This window comes from Cyanistes caeruleus, chromosome 32 (assembly GCF_971803275.1).
Source record: "Cyanistes caeruleus chromosome 32, bCyaCae1.hap1.1, whole genome shotgun sequence".
Taxonomy (NCBI): domain Eukaryota; kingdom Metazoa; phylum Chordata; class Aves; order Passeriformes; family Paridae; genus Cyanistes; species Cyanistes caeruleus.
Genome location: NC_141733.1, coordinates 1,548,102 through 1,569,924, shown reverse-complemented (window position 1 = coordinate 1,569,924; position 21,823 = coordinate 1,548,102). Strand labels below are relative to the sequence as shown.

The 21,823-nt window shown below is 51.3% G+C and overlaps 2 protein-coding genes across 5 annotated transcripts in view; one reads left to right on the top strand and one right to left on the bottom strand.

Annotated features, from left to right (window-relative positions):
• The window catches only part of ANKRD52 (ankyrin repeat domain 52), a 46,796-nt gene extending 39,614 nt beyond the window's left edge, over nucleotides 1–7,182 (top strand). Inside the window, exons 28-29 of one of the 4 annotated variants that reach the window (XR_015281269.1) lie at nucleotides 1,138–1,749; nucleotides 1,831–7,182. Coding sequence is in view for 1 of the 4 variants with exons in the window: in XM_086870240.1 (XP_086726366.1) it covers nucleotides 1,138–1,388 (251 nt within the window). In the remaining 3 variants the exon portion in view is untranslated. Of the gene's footprint in view, nucleotides 1–1,137 lie in introns of all 4 variants that reach the window. The other 3 variants (XR_015281270.1, XR_015281268.1, XM_086870240.1) reach the window with 3 other exon arrangements.
• A 7,851-nt stretch (nucleotides 7,183–15,033) lies between these two features.
• On the bottom strand, nucleotides 15,034–21,631 carry SLC39A5 (solute carrier family 39 member 5). The gene is made up of 11 exons (XM_086870292.1): nucleotides 21,580–21,631; nucleotides 19,505–19,883; nucleotides 19,278–19,422; nucleotides 19,016–19,190; nucleotides 17,861–18,030; nucleotides 17,484–17,630; nucleotides 17,296–17,356; nucleotides 16,992–17,204; nucleotides 15,810–15,890; nucleotides 15,539–15,729; nucleotides 15,034–15,446 (listed from the first exon to the last, which is right to left on the bottom strand). The coding sequence occupies exons 2-11, from the start codon at nucleotides 19,864–19,866 to the stop codon at nucleotides 15,306–15,308; spliced, it is 1,686 nt and encodes a 561-aa protein (XP_086726418.1). The 5' UTR covers nucleotides 19,867–19,883; nucleotides 21,580–21,631; the 3' UTR covers nucleotides 15,034–15,305.
• Nucleotides 21,632–21,823: the final 192 nt, after the last annotated feature.

Genomic DNA, 21,823 nt, shown 5'->3' with positions numbered 1-21,823 from the left:
CCAAATCATCCCCTCCCCAAAAAACTTCCATTCCCAAATCATCCTTCCCCAAAAGCTTCCATTCCCAAATCATCCCCTCCCAAAAAATCCATTCCCAGTTCATCCCCTCCCAAAAAATCCATTCCCAAATCATCCCTTCCCCAAAAAACTTCCATTCCCAGTTCATCCCCTCCTAAAAAACTTCCATTCCCAGTTCATCCCCTCCCAGAAAACTTCCATTCACAAATCATCCCCTCCCCAAAAAACTTCCATTCCCAAATCATCCCCTCCCAAAAAATCCATTCCCAGTTCATCCCCTCCCAAAAAACTTCCATTCCCAAATCATCCCTCCCCAAAAAACTTCCATTCCCAGTTCATCCCCTCCCAAAAAATCCATTCCCAAATCATCCCCTCCCCAAAAAACTTCCATTCCCAGTTCATCCCCTCCCAAAAAACTTCCATTCCCAGTTCATCCCCTCCCAAAAAATCCATTCCCAGTTCATCCCCTCCCAAAAAACTTCCATTCACAAATCATCCCCTCCCCAAAAAACTTCCATTCCCAGTTCATCCCCTCCCAAAAAAACTTCCATTCCAAATCAATCTCCTCCCTAAAAAACTTCCTCCCAAAAAACTTCCCACCCCAATAATCCCACCCCACACCCCAATAACCCCACCCCACACCCCAATCCCACCCCAATAATTCCACCCCACACTCCAATAATCCCATCCCACACCCCAATCCCACCCCAATAACCCCACCCACACCCCAATAATCCCTCCCCACACCCCAATAATCCCACCCCACACCCCAATAATCCCTCCCCACACCCCAATAATCCCATCCCACACCCCAATAACCCCATCCCACACCCCAATAACCCCACCCCAATAATCCCACCCCAATAACCCCACCCCACACCCCAATAACCCCACCCCACACCCCAATAATCCCATCCCACACCCCAATAACCCCACACCCCACCCCAATAACCCCACCCCAATAATCCCACCCCAATAACCCCACCCCACACCCCAATAACCCCACCCCACACCCCAATCCCACCCCAATAACCCCACCCCACACCCCAATCCCACCCCACTAATCCCACCCCTACCAACCCCCCCAAATAACCCCTCCATCACCTCCCCCCACTTCAGGTCACACCCCAGCTCTGGCCTGTGCCCCCAACAAGGACGTGGCCGACTGCCTGGCACTTATCCTCTCCACCATGAAGCCTTTCCCCCCCAAGGACGCCATCGGCTCCTTCAGCTTCAACCTCCTCAAGAACTGCGGCATCGCGGCCAAGGCGGCGGCGGCGGCGTGCGGGGCCCTCCCCAACGGCTCCTCCTGCCCCTACTCCAAGGAGCGCCACAACGCCCTCGGCCTGGACGGCTGCTACTCGGAGTAGCCCCCCCCGGTGACCCGCTAGCGCGTTCTATTTATTTAGGAATCCTATAAATATTGGGCACTTTGAAGGAGAACAAGACTGGGAGGGCTCTGCGGGGACACAGGGAGGGGGTGAAGCCAAGAGTTCCGGAGCTTTCCGCGCCCGGCGCCTTCCCCGTCCTCCCTGCCCTGGGAGGGGCAGGATTTGGCCTGGCACGGGGCAGGTGCTGCTGGATTTTTCCCTTTGGGGTTGGTTGGAGCCGTTTCCTTCCCGGAATTTTTGTTTCCTTCCCAGAGTTTTGTTTCATTCCCAGCATTTTTGTTTCCTTCCCGGGGTTTTTTGTTTCATTCCCGGCATTTCCGTCCCAGCGTTTCCTTCCTGGGTGTTTCTGTTTCATTCCCAGTGTTTCATTCCCAGTGTTTCATTCCCTTTCATTCCCTCCCTGTTTCTGTTTCATTCCCAGTGTTTCTGTTTCATTCCCAGTGTTTCATTCCCAGTGTTTCATTCCCAAAGTTTTGTTCCCTCCCTGTTTCTGTTTCATTCCCAGTGTTTCTGTTTCATTCCCAGTGTTTCATTCCCAGTGTTTCATTCCCAAAGTTTTGTTCCCTCCCTGTTTCTGTTTCATTCCCAGTGTTTCTGTTTCATTCCCAGTGTTTCTGTTTCATTCCCAGTGTTTCATTCCCAAAGTTTTGTTCCCTCCCTGTTTCTGTTTCATTCCCAGCGTTTCCTTCCCAGGGTTTTGTTTCTTTCCTGGCATTTTTGTTTCCCTCCTGGAAACAAAATGTTTTTGTTTCATTCCTGTCTTTTCCTTCCTGGTGTTTCTGTTTCCTTCCCAACATTTTTGTTTCATCCCCAGCGTTTTTGTTCCCTTCCCAGTGTTTTTGTTTCATTCCTGGCTTTTTTGTTTCTTTCCTGATGTTTTTGTTTCCTTCCCAACGTTTCTGTTTCCTTCCCAGTGTTTTTATTTAATTCCCAGTATTTTTGTTTCCTTCCCAGCGTTTCTGTTTCATTCCCAGCGTTTCTGTTTCATTCCCAATGTTTGTTTCATTCCCAATGTTTGTTTCATTCCCAATGTTTTTGTTTCATTCCCAATGTTTGTTTCATTCCCAATGTTTCTGTTTCCTTCCCAGTGTTTTTTGTCTCATTCCCAATGTTTCTGTCTCATTCCCAGTGTTTTTTATCCCATTCCCATCACTTTTGTCTCATTCCCAACCTTCCCCTCCCATTCTCACTTCACCCCACCTTTCCCTTCCCGGAAATCCCAGCACCTCCCTTCCCATTATTTCCCATTATTTCCCATTATTTCCCATTATTTCCCATTATTTCCCATTATTTCCCATTATTTCCCATTATTTCCCATTATTTCCCATTATTTCCCATTTCCCATCATTTCCCATCATTTCCCATTATTTCCCATTTCCCATTATTTCCCATTTCCCATTATTTCCCATTATTATTTCCCATTATTTCCCATTTCCATCCGGGACGAGGAAAAAAAACCCCGAACTCTTGGCAGAGGGATCTGGGGTGGGAATCCCTCCTTTCCTCTCCTCTCCTTTCCTCTCCTCTCCTCTCCCCAAACAAACACTTGAAAAATCCCAAAATCTGCTGTACCTGCCACACCCCGACCCCTTTGGCAGCTCATTCCAGGGAAAGGAAAAACGGGTGCACTGCTGGAGCCTCCTCCCCACACCAGGCACTTTAGGGATTCTGTTGGATTTTCATTTTTTTTTAGGGTTTTTTTTATTAAATTCCCCTCTTTTTTGGCAATTTCTCAAACCCTAAAAATGTCTTTTCTTTTTTTTTTCCCCCCACCTCGGTTTGCGTGGCCGTTCCCATGAGAGAGTCGGTGTCGGTTGCTTGCTTGGTTGATTGTTTCTTCTTTCTTTTCTTTTTTTTTTTTTAAAAAAAAAAAGAGAATTATTTATAGAGAAACCTTTAAAAAAAAAAACAACAAAAAAAAACCCATAAAAAAAAATTAAAATTCAACATTTTAGCCTTTACTAAGGAAACGAATGCACTTGCAAATCCTTATTCTTGATATTTTTTTTATTATTTTTGGGATGCAGCATCCTGGCAGATTTTGTGGATGTGAGTGAGATCGTTGTTTTTTGGTCTAAAAGGTTCTCCTTTTCTATTTTTATTTTCTAATTTTAATTTTTTAATTTTAATTTTTAATTTTAATTTTCAATTTTAAATTTTAATTTTAATTTTTAATTTTAATTTTAATTTTTAATTTTTAATTTTAATTTTAAATTTTATTTTTAATTTTTATTTTTAATTTTAATTTTTAATTTTTATTTTTATTTTTATTTTTATTTTTATTTTCAATTTTAATTTTTCATTTTTAATTTTAATTTTTAATTTTTATTTTTAATTTTAATTTTCAATTTTTATTTTTAATTTTATTTTCAATTTTCATTTTTATTTTTAACTTTAATTTTAATCTTTGGAAATCCCCTTTATGCTGCAGGTCCAAAGCATCCCAGAACGTTGCACTGTTGGTTTTTTTTATTTTTTATTCCATTTTTATTTTGTTTTTCCTTCCCAATTACTGTAACAGCATCAAAAAACAATTTTTTCCCTCCCTCCCACCAAAGCCAAAGACTGGGATGCAGAGAGGAAGGGGCTGGGAGGGCCCAGGAATTTTGGGAATTTCAGGAATTCCGGGAATCTCCGAGCTCCTCTCCCTCCTGTAACAACAAAACCCCCGGAGTGTCAGAGAGAAAAGGGCATTTCTATAACCAAAATTCATTTCTTTATTGGTTTTTATTTTCCTTTTCCATCATTTCCAAATGAAGGTGGCTCCATGGGAGCCATTCCTGATTTTTTTTTTTTCCTTTTTTTATTTTTTTGAACCAAAGCCAAACTTTTTGAACCAAAAAAAAACAAAAAAAATGAAGTTTCAGTCTTTGGCCTTTGGGTGAAAAAAGCACATTTTTTATCTCGTTGTTTCCTCACCCCAAGCACTCAACAAACCCATCCTGGGTGAGATCCAGGCACTTGAGAGGGGCAGGGAAAAGAGGGATTTTCTCATTTTTTTTTAAGGATAAAACCCTAAATCCCTGCTCCCACCCTCCCCATCCCAAAAGGAAGCGCTGCCCCTTTTTTTGCACCGGATACCTCAGCTCAAAACCAGAACAAAACTTGAATTAAAACAAAAAAAAACACATAAAAAAAATAAAATCTTCTCTTTTTTTGGAAAATCCTTTTCCTTTTTATTTGGAAAATCATTTTCCTTTTTATTTTGGAAAAATAATTTTCCTTTTTATTTTGGAAAATCATTTTCCTTTTTATTTTGGAAAATCATTTTCCTTTTTATTTGGAAAATCATTTTCCTTTTTATTTGGAAAATCATTTTCCTTTATTTTGGAAAATCATTTTCCTTTTTATTTTGGAAAATCATTTTCCTTTATTTTGGAAAATAATTTTCCTTTTTATTTTGGAAAATCATTTTCCTTTTTATTTTGGAAAATCCTTTTCCTTTATTTTGGAAAATCATTTTCCTTTTTATTTTGGAAAATCATTTTCCTTCTTTTAGAATCTCCTTTTCCTTTTCTCAGAACCTCCTTTTTTTCCTCTTTTTTTGGAATTTCCTTTTTTCAAAAAGCTCCTTTTTAATTTTATTTTTTTTTTCTGGAATTGGAATTCTTTTGGAATTTGGAAGCTCCTTTTCCTCTTTCCAGAAAAATCCTTTTCCCTTTTTTTGGGAGCTCTTTTCCCTTTTTTTGGGATCTCTTTTCCCTTTTTTTGGAAGCTCTTTTCCCTTTTTTTGGAAGCTCTTTTCCCTTTTTTTGGAAGCTCTTTCCCCTTTTTTTGGGAGCTTTTTTCCCTTTTTTTGGGATCTCTTTCCCCTTTTTTTGGGATCTCTTTCCCCTTTTTTTGGAAACTCCCTTTTTTTGGGGAATCTCCTTTTCAGTATTTTCACAGAGGAAAACTGGAAAAAGAAAAAAACAACAAAAAAAAACAAAAACAAAACCACAAAAAAAAAAAAAGAGAGAACTTGTTTACATTTCCCCCTTTTCCTGGCAGGAATTCCCTCCATCCCCCTCTCCCAAAAATCCCCCAGCCCCTCCCAGGTTTTCAGCTGCTTTTCCGGGATTCCCGGATTTCCAGGGTGGGAATTCTCCCCATCCCTCCCTTCCCCTCCTCTGCTGGGATGGGAGAATTCCTCTCCCTCTCCCTTTTTTCCCTCCTTTCCCTCTGCACCCCTCATTATTTGGGATTTTGGGTTGGGATTTTTTTTTTTTTGGGGTGGTTTTCCTGGATTTTGGGTTGGGATTTTTTAAGTTTTTCCTGGATTTTGGGTTGGAATTTTTTAAGTTTTTCCCAGATTATTTTTTTTATTTTGATTTTTGGATCCCTCCACCTCCGCTCAGAGACAATCAGAGATCTCCCAAAGGGCTCCTCCATCCCTTTCATCCCTCCTCACACCCTTCCAAAACAAAAAAAAACCCCAATAATTAATAATTAATAATAATAATAATAACAAGAATTAATAAGAATTGAGGGGAGCGAGGTTCCAGCGGCGCATCCGGAGCGGGGAGGGATGAGGATGAGGATGAGGAAGAAGAGGGTGGGGAGTAGGGGGAGGGAATTTGTGTGGCCTTTTTAATTTTTTGGGGTGGAAGATTTATCCCAGTCTTGTTCTCCTTTAACGCTGTATCGTTATCGTCGACAGCACAGCTTGACAATTTCAGTAATAATCCAAGTGTTTGGTAATAATTGCGTTTATTTTGCTAAATGAGATCAAATTTATTAATTTTCTTTTTTTTTTTTTTTAAATTTTTTTTTTTCTTTTTTTCTCGTGATGGTTTTGCCCCGGTGAGTTGTTAAAAAAAAAATATATATATATATATATATATATTAAAAAAAAAAAAAAAAATAGGGATGGAGGGAAACTTCCCGCTCCCCTCGTAAAAATTCCTGAATTTTCCATCCTTTTTTATGCCAAAGTTGGACCATTCCCCTCACCCCGACATTGGATTTGAGGAAATTTTGATTTCAGATTTTCCTTTCATCCGAAATCCGATGGGTTTGGAGCGCTCAGATCTCCTTTTTCCCAAATTTCTGGATAAAACAAGGAAATGTGGGACAAAAAAAGATGTAAGCAACAAAGAAAATACAAGGAAAAAACAGAATTAAAATAAAAAAAAGACAAAAACACAATTAAAACAAAAAAAAATCCAAAAATCCAATTAAAACAAAAAACAACCAAACAAATCAACAAAAAAAACAATAAAAAAATGCATCAAAAAAACCAATTAAAACAAAAAATACCAAACAAATCAACAAAAAAATCAATTAAAAAACCCAACCAAAAAAAACAATTAAAACAAAAAAACCCAAACAAACCAACAAAAAAAATCCAATTAAAACCCAACAAAAAAAACTAATTAAAACAAAAAAAATTAACAAAAAAACAACAAAAAAACCCCCAATTAAAACAAAAAATACCAAACAAATCAACAAAAAAACCAATTAAAACCCAACAAAAAAAAACCAATTAAAACAAAAAATACCAAACAAATCAACAAAAAAAACCAATAAAAAAACCCCCCAAAAAACCCAATTAAAACAAAAAATCAACAAAAAACCAACAAAAAAACAATTAAAAAACCCAACAAAAAAAAACAATTAAAACAAAAAAAATCAACAAAAAACCAACAAAAAAAAACCAATTAAAAAATCCCAACCAAAAAAACCCAATTAAAACAAAAACAACCAAACAAACCAACAAAAAAACCAATAAAAAAACCCAACAAAAAACCACAATTAAAACAAAAAAATCAACAAAAACCCAACAAAAAAACCCCAATTAAAACAAAAAAAATCAACAAAAAACAACAAAAAAACCAATAAAAAAACCCAACGAAAAACCACAATTAAAACAAAAAAAACCCCAAACAAACCACCAAAAAAAATATAAAAAAACCCAATTAAAAATCCCAATTAAAACAAAAAAAATCAACAAAAAACCAACAAAAAACCAATAAAAAAAACCAACAAAGAAAACCAATTAAAACAAAAAAAATCAACAAAAAACCAACAAAAAAAAAAAAATAAAAAAACCCAATTAAAAATCCCAATTAAAACAAAAAAATCAACAAAAAACCAACAATAAAAACCCAATTAAAACAAAAAATACCAATCAAATCAACAAAAAAACCACAAAAAAAACCCCAATAATAATAAAAATCAGGAAGTTTCTCTCCGACCCCTTGGTCCAAAGCACTTGCTTGAATTAAGAAGCACTTTTGTTAAAAATAATAAGAAAAGCATGAGTCTGGATTTCCCTTTTTAGCATCCCACGGGATTGAGAGCAGCGAGAGGGAGGTGAGAGTGTCTTTGGCTTTATTTTTTTTAATTTAATTTTATTTTTATTTTTATTTTTTTTCCAGTTGGGAATTTTTTTTTAAAAGAGAGAGAGAGAAAGGAAGAAAAAAAAAAAAAAAAAAAAGAAAAAAAAAAAGAATTTGTTTCTAGGGAATGAATGGACAAAGGGAAGTTGTGAGGTTTTTTTTTTGAGAGGGAGAAGGAAAAAAAAATGATAAAAAGTTTTAAAAAAAAAAAAAAGTTAAAAAAGAAGGAATAATAAAAAAAAATATATTAATAATAAAAAATAAAAGAACCCAACAGCACAAAAGAGAAAAAGGAAGAATTGACATTTCAGCGGGTGTTTTTGCACTGCCCGAGCGAGGGGCGCCGCCCCCTGAGCCATAGACCCTGCGACAAACACTGAATGTACCGGCACGGCTGGGGACAGCTGGGGACAGCTGGGGACAACAGGGACAGCCCTGGGAGAGCCTGGGGACAGCCTGGGATAGCCTGGGGACAGCTGGGGACAGCCTGGGGACAACAGGGACAGCCCTGGGAGAGCCTGGGAGAGCCTGGGGACAGCCTGGGGACAGCCTGGGGACAGCCTGGGGACAACAGGGACAGCTGGGGACAGCCCTGGGACAGCCTGTGAGAGCCTGGGGACAGCCTGGGGACAGCCTGGGATAGCCCTGGGACAGCTGGGGACAGCCCTGGGGACAACAGGGACAGCCCTGGGACAGCCCTGGGAGAGCCTGGGGACAGCTGGGGACAGCTGGGGACAGCCTGGGGACAACAGGGACAGCCCTGGGATAGCCTGGGGACAGGCTGGGATAGCCTGGGGACAGCTGGGGGACAGCTGGGGACAACAGGGACAGCCCTGGGAGAGCCTGGGGACAGGCTGGGGACAGATGGGGACAGCCCTGGGAGAGCCTGGGATAGCCTGGGGACAGCTGGGGACAGCCTGGGGACAGCTGGGGACAACAGAGACAGCCTGGGGACAGTCTGGGACAGCCCGGGGACAGCTGGGGACAGGCTGGAATAGCCTGGGATAGCCTGGGGACAACAGGGACAGGCTGGGGACATCCAGGGACAGCCTGGGGCAGTCTGGGAGAGCTGGGGGCAACCAGGGACAGTCTGGGGACAGTCTGGGGACATCCTGGGACAGTCTGGGGACAATCCCGGGGCCGCAGCTGCCGCCACTCCCCAGCCGTGGGCACCTGGGAACCTCGGGTTGTTAGGGCAGTGTGTCCCTGTCCCCCTGTCCCTCTCCTGTCCCCCTGTCCTGTCCCTCTCCTGTCCCCCTGTCCTGTCCCCTTTCCTGTCCCCGTGTCCTGTCCCTCTCCTGTCCCCCTGTCCTCTGTCCCACTCCTGTCCCCTTGTCCCTCTCCTGTCCCTCTCCTGTCCTCCTGTCCTGTCCCTCTCCTGTCCTCCTGTGCCACTCCTGTCCCCCTGTCCTGTCCCCTCTCCTGTCCCCCTGTCCTGCTCCTGTCCCCCTGTTCTCTTGTGCCACTCCTGTCCCCCTGTCCTGTCCCTCTCCTGTCCCTCTGTCCTGCTCCTGTCCCTCTGTCCCTCTGTCCCTCTCCTGTCCCTCTCCTGTCCCTCTCCTGTCCCTCTGTCCCACTCCTGTCCCCTTGTCCCATTCCTGTCCCTGTCCTGTCCCCTGTCCCTCTCTCCCCCTCTCCCATCCCATCCCCCCCCATTCTTCATCCCCGTTTTTCCTCCTCCTCCTCCTCCTCCCTTTCCCCCCGGCCCATTCCTCACTCCCAGCCCTGAGCCCCCCAGAGCAGCCCCCAGCCCCCCCGGCCACACCCGGGGCTGCAATCCGACAGCTCACAAAATAAAAACGAAATAAAAAATAAAAAATAAAAAATAAAAACAAAGTAGCACTAAAAAAAGCCAAGCAAAAAAAAAAAAACAAACCCCACGAATTCTCCAAAAAACCTGGAATCGGTTTTGTTTTTATTCCCATTTTTGGGGGGCTCCGTGCAGATCCCAATTCCCAGCACGGGGAGAGAGGAGAGGAACAAATAAAAACCCCAAACCGACAAAAAAAACAGAAAAAAAAACCTTAAAAAACCTTTTATTTTAAAAAAAAATTTATTTATTCCTTGATTTTATCCCGATATTCCGGGGAGCTCCCGGCTGGGAATGTCGGGGTGGGATCCACCTTTGCCTTCAGTGAGAAACCAAAGGAATAAAACCCGACCCTGTCCCGGCACCGATTCCTCGCTTCGGGCTTTGCTTTGATTTTCCTTCCCTATTTTTTATTTTTGCCCTCTTTTTCCTCCTTTTTTTATTCTTTATTTCCCTCCAAGGACACAAGGAGCTCTTCAATCCTCTTCTCCTGGCTGGAATTTTCTGGGCTCGGCAGTAGTGAGATTTAAGAAATAATTCAATTTCAATTTTAAAAATTAAATTTCAATTTCAATTTTAAAAAAATTCAATTTAATTTTAAAAATGAAAAATTTCAATTAAAAAAATTAAATTGAATTTTTGAATTAAATTGAATTTAAAAATTAAATTTCAATTTTAAAAATTAAATTAAATTTTTGAATTAAATTTAATTTAAAAATTAAATTTAATTTTAAAATTAAATTAATTCAATTTTTAAATTTAATTTTAAATTCAATTAATTTAAATGGAATTAATTTAATTCAAAATGAAACCTTAAAAATTTAATTAATTTAATTTTAAAATTTAATTTAATTTTTAAATTAAATTAATTTAATTTAAATTAAATTTAAAAATTAATTTTTAAATTTAATTTAGAAATTAAATTAAATTTAAAAATTAAATTAATTACATTTTTTAAATTTAATTTGAAATCCAATTAATTCCATTTAAATTCAATTTAAAAATTAAATAAATTTTTAAATTTCATTTTAAATCCAATTAATTCCATTTAAATTCAATTTAAAACTTAAACACATTTTAAAATTCCATTTTAAAATTCAATTTAATTCCATTTAAATTAAATTTAAAACTTAAACACATTGTAAAATTCCATTTTAAAATTCAATTTAATTCCATTTAAATTCAATTTAAAACTTAAACACATTTTAAAATTCCCTTTTAAAATTAAACTTAATTCAAAAAATTCAATTTAATTCAAAAATTAAATAAACAACAACAAAAAAATTTTAAAAAATCAAACAAAAACCATTAAAAATAAGAAAAAAAGCCGAAGCTCACCCAAAAAATCGAGGGGAGCTCCAGAGCTGCCCTAAAATCCTTGGAATTGTGGAGTGAGGCTGGAGGGGACGGGGGGGACGCGTCTCTAAGGCATCTGTAGCAACTCTGTGTCTTTAATATCCTCCGTGTCAATGCTGCACCTCTGTATTTTATGCACATAAATGTTCCTTTGATGCCGACAGGACAAAAAAAAAATAAAATAAATATTAAAAAAATATAAAAATATAAAAATACAAAAAAAAAAGACAAAAAAACAACCTCATCATCACCTGTCAGGTACAGCCGACTCCTCCGTGTGCGGGTCCGTGTCTCGTCCGGGCCTTGTCCCCCCTTTTTTTTTCCCCGTGCAGGGGGATAAAAAGAAGGGGGGGAAGGGTTTAAAAAAAATAATAAAAAAATACAAAAAAAAAAAAATTAAAAAAAAAAAAATTAAAAAAAAAAAAAGAAAAAAGAGGAAAATAGCCTTACTCGACCCAGTCGTTATCGATATTGTTCTTCGTCAACTTGAAAATAAATAAAGGAAACTTCGCATGGAAAGATATGGCTGTGGTGATTTCGGGGAGCTTTGGGGAAGCTGGGCCTTCCTCCCGTCCCTCTTTTTCCTTTTCTGAGCCCAATTCCGCACGGCTTGGCCCAAAAATCTGCGGGGTTTTGGTGCTCGGTGTTGATTTTGGGGGTTCTGCCCCAGGAATGAGCCACGGGGATGGGTCAGAGCCCCAAAAATGCGGTGGGAGGAGAGACCCGAGGGGTCCTGGACCCCCTGAGGGATCCCAGAACCTTGGGGGGTCCCAGAGACCTTGGGGGGTCCCGAAATCTTGGGGGGTCCCAGAACCTTGGGGGGTCCCAGAACCTTGGGGGGTCCCAAAACCTTGGGGGGTCCCGAAATCTTGGGGGGTCCCAAAACCTTGAGGGGTCCCAAAATCTTGACGGGGTCTCAAAATCTTCAGGGATCCCAAAATCATGAGGGGTCCTGGACCCCCCTGAGGGATCCCAGAACCTTGGGGGGTCCCGAAATCTTGGGGGGTCCCAAAACCTTGGGGATTCCCAAAATCTGAAGGGATTCCAGAACCTTGGGGGGTCCCAAAATCTTGGGGGGTCCCAGAACCTTGAGGGGTCCCAAAACCTTGGAGGGGTCCCGAAACCTTGGGGGTTCCCAAAACCTGATGGGATTCCAGAACCTTGGGGGGTCCCAAAATCTTGGGGGGTCCCGAAATCTTGGGGGGTCCCAAAATCTTGGGGGGTCCCAAAATCTTGAGGGGTCCCAGAACCTTGGGGGGGTCCCAGAACCTTGGGGGGGGTCCCAGAACTTTGGGGGTTCCAAAATCTTGGGGGGTCCCAGAACCTTGAGGGGTCCCCAGAACCTTGAGGGGTCTCAAAATCTTCAGGGATCCCAAAATCTTGAGGGGTCCTGGACCCCCCTGAGGGATCCCAGAACCTTGGGGGGGTCCCAGAACCTTGGGGGGTCCCAAAACCTTGAGGGGTCGAGGGCTCTGTGTCCCCGAGTTCCAGCAGCACCTTCCCGTTCCGGAATTTTCCATTTCAGTCCGGAATTTTCCCTTTTTCCATTCCAGAAGCTGCTCCTGCTCTTTCCATTTTCTCCCCATTTTCCCCCCATTTTATTCCCATTTTATTCCCATTTCCCCCCCATTTTCTCCCCATTTTATTCCCATTTTCCCCCCATTTTCCCCCCATTTTCCCCCCATTTTCTCCCCATTTTCTCCCCATTTTCTCCCCATTTTCTCCCCATTTTTTTCCCAATTTCCCCCCCATTTTCTCCCCATTTTCTCCCCATTTCCCCCCCCATTTTATTCCCATTTTATTCCCATTTTCTCCCCATTTTCTCCCCATTTTATTCCCATTTTCCCCCCATTTTATCCCAGTTTTCTCCCCATTTTCTCCCCATTTTATTCCCATTTTATTCCCCATTTTCCCGCCATTTTATTCCCATTTTCTCCCCATTTCCCCCCCATTTTCCCCCCGTTTTCCCCCCATTTTCTCCCCGTTTCCCCCCCGTTTCCCCCCGTTTTCTCCCCGTTCTCTCCCGTCCCGAGGCTCCGGTTCCCGCTCCCGCCGCTTCCCTGCTCTTCCCAAGCCTGGAATTGGGGTCCCGGAATCTTCTGGAAGCTTTTGGGATGGATCCCGAACGGGCGAGCGCGGCCCCGGCTCCTTCCCTGGAGCTCCGGGTCCGGAGGGGATAAATCCGGGATAAAATCGGGATAACATCAGGATAAAATCGGGATAAAATCGGGATAAAATCAGGATAAAATCGGGATAAAATCGGGATAAAATCGGGATAAAATCGGGATAAAATACCGATAAAATACCGATAAAATCGGGATAAAATCGGGATAAAATCGGGATAAAATCGGGATAAAATCAGGATAAAATCGGGATAAAATCGGGATAAAATCGGGATAAAATCGGGATAAAATCGGGATAAAATCAGGATAAAATCGGGATAAAATCAGGATAAAATCGGGATAAAATCCGGGATAAAATCCCGATAAAATCGGGATAAAATCCCGATAAAATCCCGATAAAACCCCGATAAAATCGGGATAAAATCCCGATAAAATCCCGATAAAACCCCGATAAAATCGGGATAAAATCCCGATAAAATCCCGATAAAATCGGGATAAAACCCCGGAAAACATCCTGAATAAAATCCCGATAAAATCCCGACAAAATCATGATAAAATCCCGATAAAATCCCGATAAATTCCCGATAAATTCCCGATAAATTCCCGATAAAATCCCGATAAAATCCCGATAAATTCCCGATAAAATCCCGATAAATTCCCGATAAAATCCCGATAAAATCCCGATAAATTCCCGATAAAATCTGCAAATTTGGGGAGCGGGCGCTGCCTGGGGGTCCCCGGAGCCTCGCGGGACCGAAGCCGGGCTGGAACACGAATCCCTGGGGTTTTTTGGGGCTGATTTGGAATTTTTTAGGGGTCTGGGCTGGTTCCTGGTTCCATCCCCGGGCCGGGATCTGCCCGAGCCGGGGCCATCGCGGGGTGCGAAATAACGAAAGGCAGCTTTAAATTCGTGGCTTTTTCCACCTTTTCCCTGCTTTTTTTCCGGGCTGGGGAAACATTTTCCCACCTCTCAGCATCCCCCGGGCTGGATCCTCCTTCCATGGGGGATCCTGGGGGGAAAAGCACCCCCGGCCCCGCGGGTCCGGCTGCAGCAGCGGCTCCTTCCCCCCAAAATTCTCTTTTTTTTAACCCTCCGGGCTCCGGAAATTTGGGATTTGCTGATCCCAGCCCATCCCGGGGGATTCCTCAGCTCCCTCCCAGCGCCGACCCCAAAGCGAGGGGTCCCCAGCCCCTCGCCCCCCTCCAGCCTCGAGGGGGGCAGAGTTTTGGGGTGCGATTTAAAAGCAGAAATAAAAACAAATTGTGAAATATCGGCCGGGCCTGCTCCAAACCGCGTCCCACCCTCCCCGGATTTGCTGATTTCTCGTCCTTTCTCTGCGAGAAGAAGCCCAAGAGAACCCCAAAATCCCATTTTTTTTTCGTGTTGGGTGTCCCATATCTGTATTTTCAGGAATCGTGCATCGTTTTTGGGGAAGAAGGACGGGAGGAAAAGAATTTTAAAAAGGAAAATAAGGAAAAAATAAGGGAAAAATAAGGAAAAAATAAGGGAAAATAAAGAAAAAATAAGGGAAAAAATAAGGAAAAAATAAAGGAAAAAATAAGGAAAAAATAAGGGAAAAATAAGGGAAAATAAGGAGAAAAAAAAGGAAAAAATAAAGAAAAAAATAAGGAAAAATAAGAAAAAAATAAGGAAAAAATAAGGGAAAAATAAGGGAAAAATAAGGGAAAAATAAGGGAAAAATGAGGAAAAAATAAAGGAAAAAATAAGGGAAAAATAAGGAAAAAATAAGGGAAAAATAAGGGAAAAATAAGGAAAAATAAGGAGAAAAAAAAGGAAAAAATAAAGAAAAAAATGAGGAAAAATAAGAAAAAAATAAGGAAAAAATAAGAGAAAAAATGAGGAAAAAATAAAGAAAAAATAAGGAAAAAAAAGGAAAAAATAAGGAAAAAATAAGGGAGAAATAAAGAAAAAATAAGGAAAAAATAAGGAAAAAATAAGGGGAAAATAAGGGAAAAAGAAGGGAAAAATAAGGAAAAACCATTCAGACTCGATCCATTTTATACCCTGTAAACTGTGACCAAATCGTGATTTTTTTGGGTTTTTTTTTATTGCGGTTGTGGATCAATTCTCTTTATTAAACCGCTCTTGCCCTGGGGGCTGCTGTCCCTCCTCAGCTCCTCCGGAGGTTCAGCCGGGGGGAACCCGCCGGGGCTCGGAGCCGCGTGTCCAGCCCGGGGCAGCGAGGGGACCCCCGCGTGCCCTCCCTCGGGGACCCCTGTGGGTCTGGAGGAGGAGGAAGATGCAGTCCCGGGCTGGGGCCGGGGCTCAGGGCTGCAGCCAGGAGCGGAGGTGCCCCTCGGCCAGCGCGATGCCCAGCATGATGCCCGCGCCCAGCAGGAACCCCGCGTTCTGCAGCACCAAGCGGCTCCAGCCGCCCTCGGCCGAGCCTCGCAGCGCCTCGGGGAGCTGGGGCAGAGCAGGGGGGGCTCAGCGGGGTCACCGCCACCCCCCAAACCCCCCCGGATCCCCCTTACCATGTCGGCCCGGATCCCCCTTACCATGTCGGCCAGAGCCACGTAGAGGAAGATGCCGGCGGTGGCGGTGAGGAGCCAGGGGGCGAGGGGGGTCCCGCTGCGGCCCAGGGCGACCCCCGCCAGCACCCCCAGGCAGGAGAGCAGGGCCGAGAGCAGATTGAGGAGCAGGACGGAGCGCGGGGCCGTGCCCGCCCGCAGCAGCACCGCCAGGTCACCTGCGGCCACGCGAGGGTGGCAGAGGCGTTCAGGGCTGTCCCCAAGCCCGGCGGGGACGGGGCGGGGGACAGGGACTCACCCAGCTCGTGGGGCAGCTCGTGGCAGAGCACGGCCAGGGCGGTGCTGAGCCCGCTGGAGAGGCTGTGAGCGAAGGCGGCTCCTGCGGGGAGGGACAGGATCGCTCGTCCCGGAGCTGCGCGGCCGCTGCGCCCCTCGGCCCCTGTCCCCCTGTCCCCATGTCACCCTGTCCCCGAATCACCGGACAGCCCCTGTCCCCTTGTCCCCCTGTCCCCATGTCCCCCTGAACCCCGTCCCTGAATCACCGGGCAGCCCCTGTCCCCCTGTCCCCATGTCACCCTGTCCCCGAATCACCGGACAGACCCTGTCCCCTTGTCCCCCTGTCCCCTTGTCCCCATGTCCCCCTGTCCCCGAATCACCGGACAGACCCTGTCCCCTTATCCCCCTGTCCCCTTGTCCCCATGTCCCCCTGTCCCCGAATCACCGGACAGACCCTGTCCCCTTGTCCCCCTGTCCCCCTGTCCCCATGTCCCCCTGAACCCCGTCCCTTAATCACCGGACAGACCCTGTCCCCCTGTCCCCTTGTCCCTCTGTCCCCCTGTCCCCCTGTCCCCGAATCACCGGACAGACCCTGTCCCCTTATCCCCCTGTCCCCCTGTCCCCATGTCCCCCTGAACCCCGTCCCTGAATCACCGGGCAGCCCCTGTCCCCCTGTCCCCTGTCCCCCTGTCCCCCTGTCCCCCTGTCCCCCTGTCCCCTGTCCCCCTGTCCCCTTGTCCCCCTGTCCCCCTGTCCCCCTGTCCCCCTGTCCCCTGTCCCCCTGTCCCCTGTCCCCTTGTCCCCCTGTCCCCCTGTCCCCCTGTCCCCCATCCCCGACGCACCGAGCACCCAGACCCCCCCAAGCAGCCCAAAGCCCCTGAGGGGTCCCAGCCCTCCAGAGGGGTCCCAGCCCCTCTGTGGGACACGGTCCCAGCCCCCAGGACATTGAGGGGTCCCTCTGTCCCTCCCTGTCCCTCTGTCCCTGATGCGCTCCTTGTCCCCCTGTCCCGATTCAGCGCGTCCCCCGTCCCCCACCCCTGCTGCACCTTGTGCCTCTTGTCCACCTGTCCCCTCTGTCCCCAACATCCTTCTGTCCCTGTGCACCCCTCCTCCCTCCTCCCTCCACCTCCGTCCCGGTGCCGGTGCCGGTGCCGGTGCCGGTGCCGGTGCCGGTGCCGGTGTCGGTGCCGGTGCCGGTCCGCACCGATGGCCAGCCCGTCGGTCAGGTTGTGGACGCCGTCCCCCAGCACCACCATCCACACGATGTCAGCGGCCGCGGACGCGCGGGGCAGCGCGGGGCCGTGGGAGTGTCCGTGGGAGTGTCCGTGCGGGGGTCCCGGGGGGGGTCCCGGGGGGGGCTCGGGGGGTCTCAGCTCCAGCTCCGGGTCCGGTGCCGTCAGGTGTCGCAGCTCGGTCCCTGCGGCGGGACGGACACCCCGAGTCCGGTGGGTTCCGGGACCGGAACCGGGACCGGGACCGGGGGCTCTGCGGGGTGCGAGGGGTCGTACCTGCCCGTGACGGTGCCAGGACCCCCGCGGGCGGGCCGGGGGTCTCTCCATGGGGGCGTCCCTGGGGACAAGGCAGGCGTTGTGAGCAGAGCCGGTGCCCGCCCGGTGCCCGCCCGGTGCCCGCCCGGTGCCCGCCCGGTGCCGGCCCGGTGCCCGCCCGGTGCCCGCCCGGTGCCCGCCGCTCTCACCGTGGCCTCCCGCCGGTGCCGCAGCATCCCCAGGAGCAGCTCCAGCAGGAAGAGCAGGTAGATGCCCCCCAGCACCGCCAGCCCCTGCAGCACCGCGGGGCTCGGTTCCCCCGGTTCCCCCGGCTCCTCCGGGTGCTTCCCCTGCGCCTGGACACGGGGACACGGCGGCTCAGGGGACCGGGACACCGCCGTGTCCCCCGGTGGGACACGGGGCTCAGGGGACCGGGACACCGCGGTGTGCCCCGGTGGGACACGGGGACACGGGGCTCAGGGGACCGGGACACCGCGGTGTCCCCTCGGTGGGACACAGGGCTCAGGGGACCGGGACACCGCCGTGTCCCCCGGTGCCACCCCCGCGGTGGGGCGGGGGTACCTACGTGCGGCCAGAGGTGCAGCAGGGCGTCCCCGCAGAGTGTCCCCACGGCCAGGGCCACCAGGAAGGCGAGGAGCGAGCGGAAGGAACCGCGGCTCAGCAGCGGCAGCAGCAGCACGGCCAGCGCCGAGGGGAGGCTCACGGACAGCACGGCCAGGAGCCCCCAGCCCAGCGCTGCGGGGACAGTCAGCGGCACGGCCCGAACGAGCGGGACACCGGGAACGGGGCTGGGGAACCCGGGGATGGGAACCCGGGGATCGGAACCCGGGGATGGGAACCCGGGGATGGGAACCCGGGGATGTGGGAATGGAAACCCAGGGATGGGAACCCGGGGATGGGAACCCGGGGATGGGAATCCAGGGATGGGAACCCAGGGATGGGAACCCGGGGATGGGAACCCGGGGATGGGAACCCGGGGATGGGAACCCGGGGATCGGAACCCGGGGCTGGGAACCCGGGGATGGGAACCCGGGGATGGGAACCCGGGGATGGGAACTCCAGGGATGTGGGAATGGGGGACCCAGGGATGTGGGAATGGGGGATTGAAGGGATAGGAACCCGGGGATGGGAACCCAGGGATCGGAACCCGGGGATGGGAACCCGGGGATGGGAACCCGGGGCTGGGAACCCGGGGATGGGAATCCAGGGATGTGGGAATGGGGACCCAAGGTTGTGGGAATAAGAACCACAGGGATGTGGGAATGTGAGACCCAGAGATGTGGGAATGGGGGATTGAAGGGATGAGAACCCAGGGATGGGAACCCCAGGGATGTGGGAATGGGGGGAACCAGGGATGTGGGAATGGAGACCCCAGGGATGGGGACCCCAGGGACGGGAACCCCAGGGATGGAGACCCCAGGGATGGGAACCCCAGGGATGGAGACCCCAGGGATGGGAACCCCAGGGATGGAGACCCCAGGGATGGAGACCCCAGGATCAGGAATGGAGGGGTTGGGGAATGCAGCTCAAGTAGGAGGGCACAGGGATGGGGGTGGGGAATGGGGGCGCCTTTGGGGTGCAGGGATGGGATCCCCCACACCACAATGGGGACACGGGGATGAGACACGGGGATCCCTGGGGATGCAGGACCTGGGGACCAGCCTGGGGACCGCAGGGAGGTGGGGCCGGGGGCCAGCGGGGTGCCCCGGCTTGGGGTTACCTGGCCACAGGGCCCCCCCCGGGGGAGGCAGCGTCACCTCATCGCTGTGCTGGATGCAGACGCGGCTGTCGATCTGGTAGAGCAGCGCCGGGCACAGGAGCGTGAACTGCTCCGGCGTCAGCTGCGCCGCCGAGTCCAGCCCAAAATTCACCAGCAGCTGGGTCACGTTCAGGCACTGCTGGGCGGGGGTCGCGCTGAGCGGCGCCGGGGGGGTCCCGGGGCTCCCCGCAGCTCCCAGCGCGACCCCCCCGGCCCCACTCACATCATCGTGCGGGTGCTCGGCTCCGGAGTGCTCCAGGCCCAGGACCCTCCCCAGCAGGCTGAGGGTGGGCCGGTACTGCCGGGGGACGCCCCCAGCCCCGGCGGGCAGCGGCTCGGGCCAGCTCGGCGGCTCGGAGGGCGGGGGGCTGCGGGAGATGGGGGTGCTGAGCCCCCCGCCCCGGCGCAGCGCTCCCGGAGGAGCGGAGGGGAGCGGGGACCCGCCGGTACCTGCGGGGTCCGGCGGCGCTCGGAGCTCCGGCGTCCCCGCCGTGCTCCCGCAGCGGGTGCCGGTGCCGGTGCCGGTGCTCCTGAACCTCCAGCAGGTCCAGGTGGCTGACGTGGCCGTGGCCCAGCTCCTCGTGCTGGATCTGGACCACCTGGACCCTGCCCAGGCCGAGGCTGCCCAGCAGCCGCGCCAGCCCCTCGAAGGGCAGCGTCCCGTTCTCCCCGTACTGCCCGAAGAGCTGCCGCAGGTAGTAGCCGTGCTCCTGCTCCGCGTCCTCCGGGAGCGGCCCCGGGCCCCCCCCGGCCCCCGGAGCCGGCGGCCCCAGCAGCCCCAGCAGCAGCAGGAGGAGCCCAGGGCGGCTCATGGGGCCGGATCCCGCAGCTGGGGGACAGGGAGGGGTCACCCCGCGCTGGGGAGGGGGCTCCGCTCACCCCCGGTCACCCCCGGTCACCCCCGGTCACTCCCGGTTATCCCCGGTCACCCCCGCTCACCCCCGCTCACCCCCGGTCACCCCCGCTCACCCCCGGTCACCCCCGGTCACCTCCGGTCACCCCCGCTCACCCCCGCTCACCCCCGGTCACCCCCGGTCACCCCCGCTCACCCCCGCTCACCCCCGGTCACCCCCGGTCACCTCCCGGGACGCGAGAGCCGCACCGGGGCTGGGGACACCCGCGGGGAGCGGCGGCTGCCCCTGCGACCCCCCCGGGGGGCTCTCGGGGTGGGATTTGGGGTCACAGGGGGCTCTTGGGGTGGGATTTGGGGTCGCGGGGGGCTCTTGGGGGTCCCGGGGGTCCCTTAGAATGGGATTTGGGGTCGCAGGGGGCTCTTGGGGTGGGATTTGGGGGTCCCGGGGGGCTCTTGGGGTGGGATTTGGGGGTCCCGGGGGGCTCTTGGGGTGGGATTTGGGGGTCGCGGGGGCTCTCGGGGTGGGATTTGGGGGTCGCGGGGGCTCTCGGGGTGGGATTTGGGGGTCCCGGGGGCTCTCGGGGTGGGATTTGGGGGTCCCGGGGGCTCTCAGGGTTGGATTTGGGGGTCGCGGGGGCTCTCGGGGTGGGATTTGGGGGTCGCGGGGGGCACAGGGTGGGATTTGGGGGTCCCGGGGTGGGATTTGGGGGTCGCGGGGGGCACAGGGTGGGATTTGGGGGTCGCAGGGGTCTCGGGGTGGGATTTGGGGGTCGCGGGGGGCACAGGGTGGGATTTGGGGGTCGCGGGGGGCACAGGGTGACCCTCGTCCCCGAGGGGAGGTTTCGCAAGCGGCGCGGGCTCGGTGGGGAGTTCTCGGTTAATGTTTCACCGCGGCCGAGATAAAACCCCCGGCCCCCCCCGGCCCAGCCCCCCGAGCCCGCACGGCCGCGTCCCCCCCCAGCCCCCGCGCCCCCCGCTCCGGGGACCCCGGCCCGCCCCGCCCGGACCCGGCCCGGCCGCTCCCCCCCCCCCCCCCGGCCCCGCTCCACGTGGGAACGGATTTTGGAAAATCCCGGGAGCCGCCGCCCCCCGCTGCCCCCCAAATCCCACCCCAAGCGCCCCACGGGGGTCCCCACCCTCCCCCGGGGCGACCCCCGCCCCCCCCCGAGCAGCGCGGGACCCCCGCGGGTGCGGTGCTGGTGTCACCCGTGTCCACCGGGACCCCTCCCGTGTCCACCGGGACCCCTCCCGTGCCGGCCTGAGCCCTCCCGAGCCCACCGGGACCCCTCCCGGGACCCCTCCCGTGCCCACCCGAACCCCCCCCGAGCCCACCGGGACCCCTCCCGGGACCCCCGGGACCCCTCCCGTGCCCACCCGAACCCCCCCCGAGCCCACCGGGACACCCCCCGAGCCCCCTCCCGGGACCCCCGGGACCCCTCCCGAGCCCCCCGGGACCCCTGCCGGGACCCCCGGGACCCCTCTCGGGACCCCTCCGGTGCCCACCTGAGCCCACCTGAGAGCCCCCCCCGAGCCCACCGGAGCCCCCCCGGGACCCCTCCGGTGCCCACCGGAGCCCCCCCGAGCCCCCCCGGGACCCCTCCGGTGCCCACCGGAGCCCCCCCGAGCCCCCCCGGGACCCCTCCGGTGCCCACCGGAGCCCCCCCGAGCCCACCTGAGCCGATGGGGCCCTCCCCGCGCTGTCCCGGTCCCGTCCCGGCGCCTGCCGCTCCCGCCGCGGGGGGGGCCAAGGGTCACGGAGCTGCTCCCGGCCGGGCCCCGGTACCGGGAGGGGCCGCGGGGAGGGCCCTGAGCGCGGCGGGGGGGGTCCGGGCAGAGCCGTGGGCAGAGCTCGGTTCTTTATTAACCCCCCCGTGATGGGGGTGGGGAGGGGTCCCGGGACCCCCGAACACCGCACG

Coding starts and splice junctions, on each gene's coding strand:
- SLC39A5 (XM_086870292.1), bottom strand. CDS start 19,866: ATGAGCCGCCCTGGGCTCCTCCTGCTGCTGCTGGGGCTGCTGGGGCCG. Junction 18,031..19,015: donor GGGGGGGGCCCTGTGGCCAG/GTAACCCCAAGC, acceptor CTGTCCCCGCAG/CGCTGGGCTGGGGGCTCCTG. Junction 15,447..15,538: donor ACGTGGCTCTGGCCGACATG/GTAAGGGGGATC, acceptor GCTCTGCCCCAG/CTCCCCGAGGCGCTGCGAGG.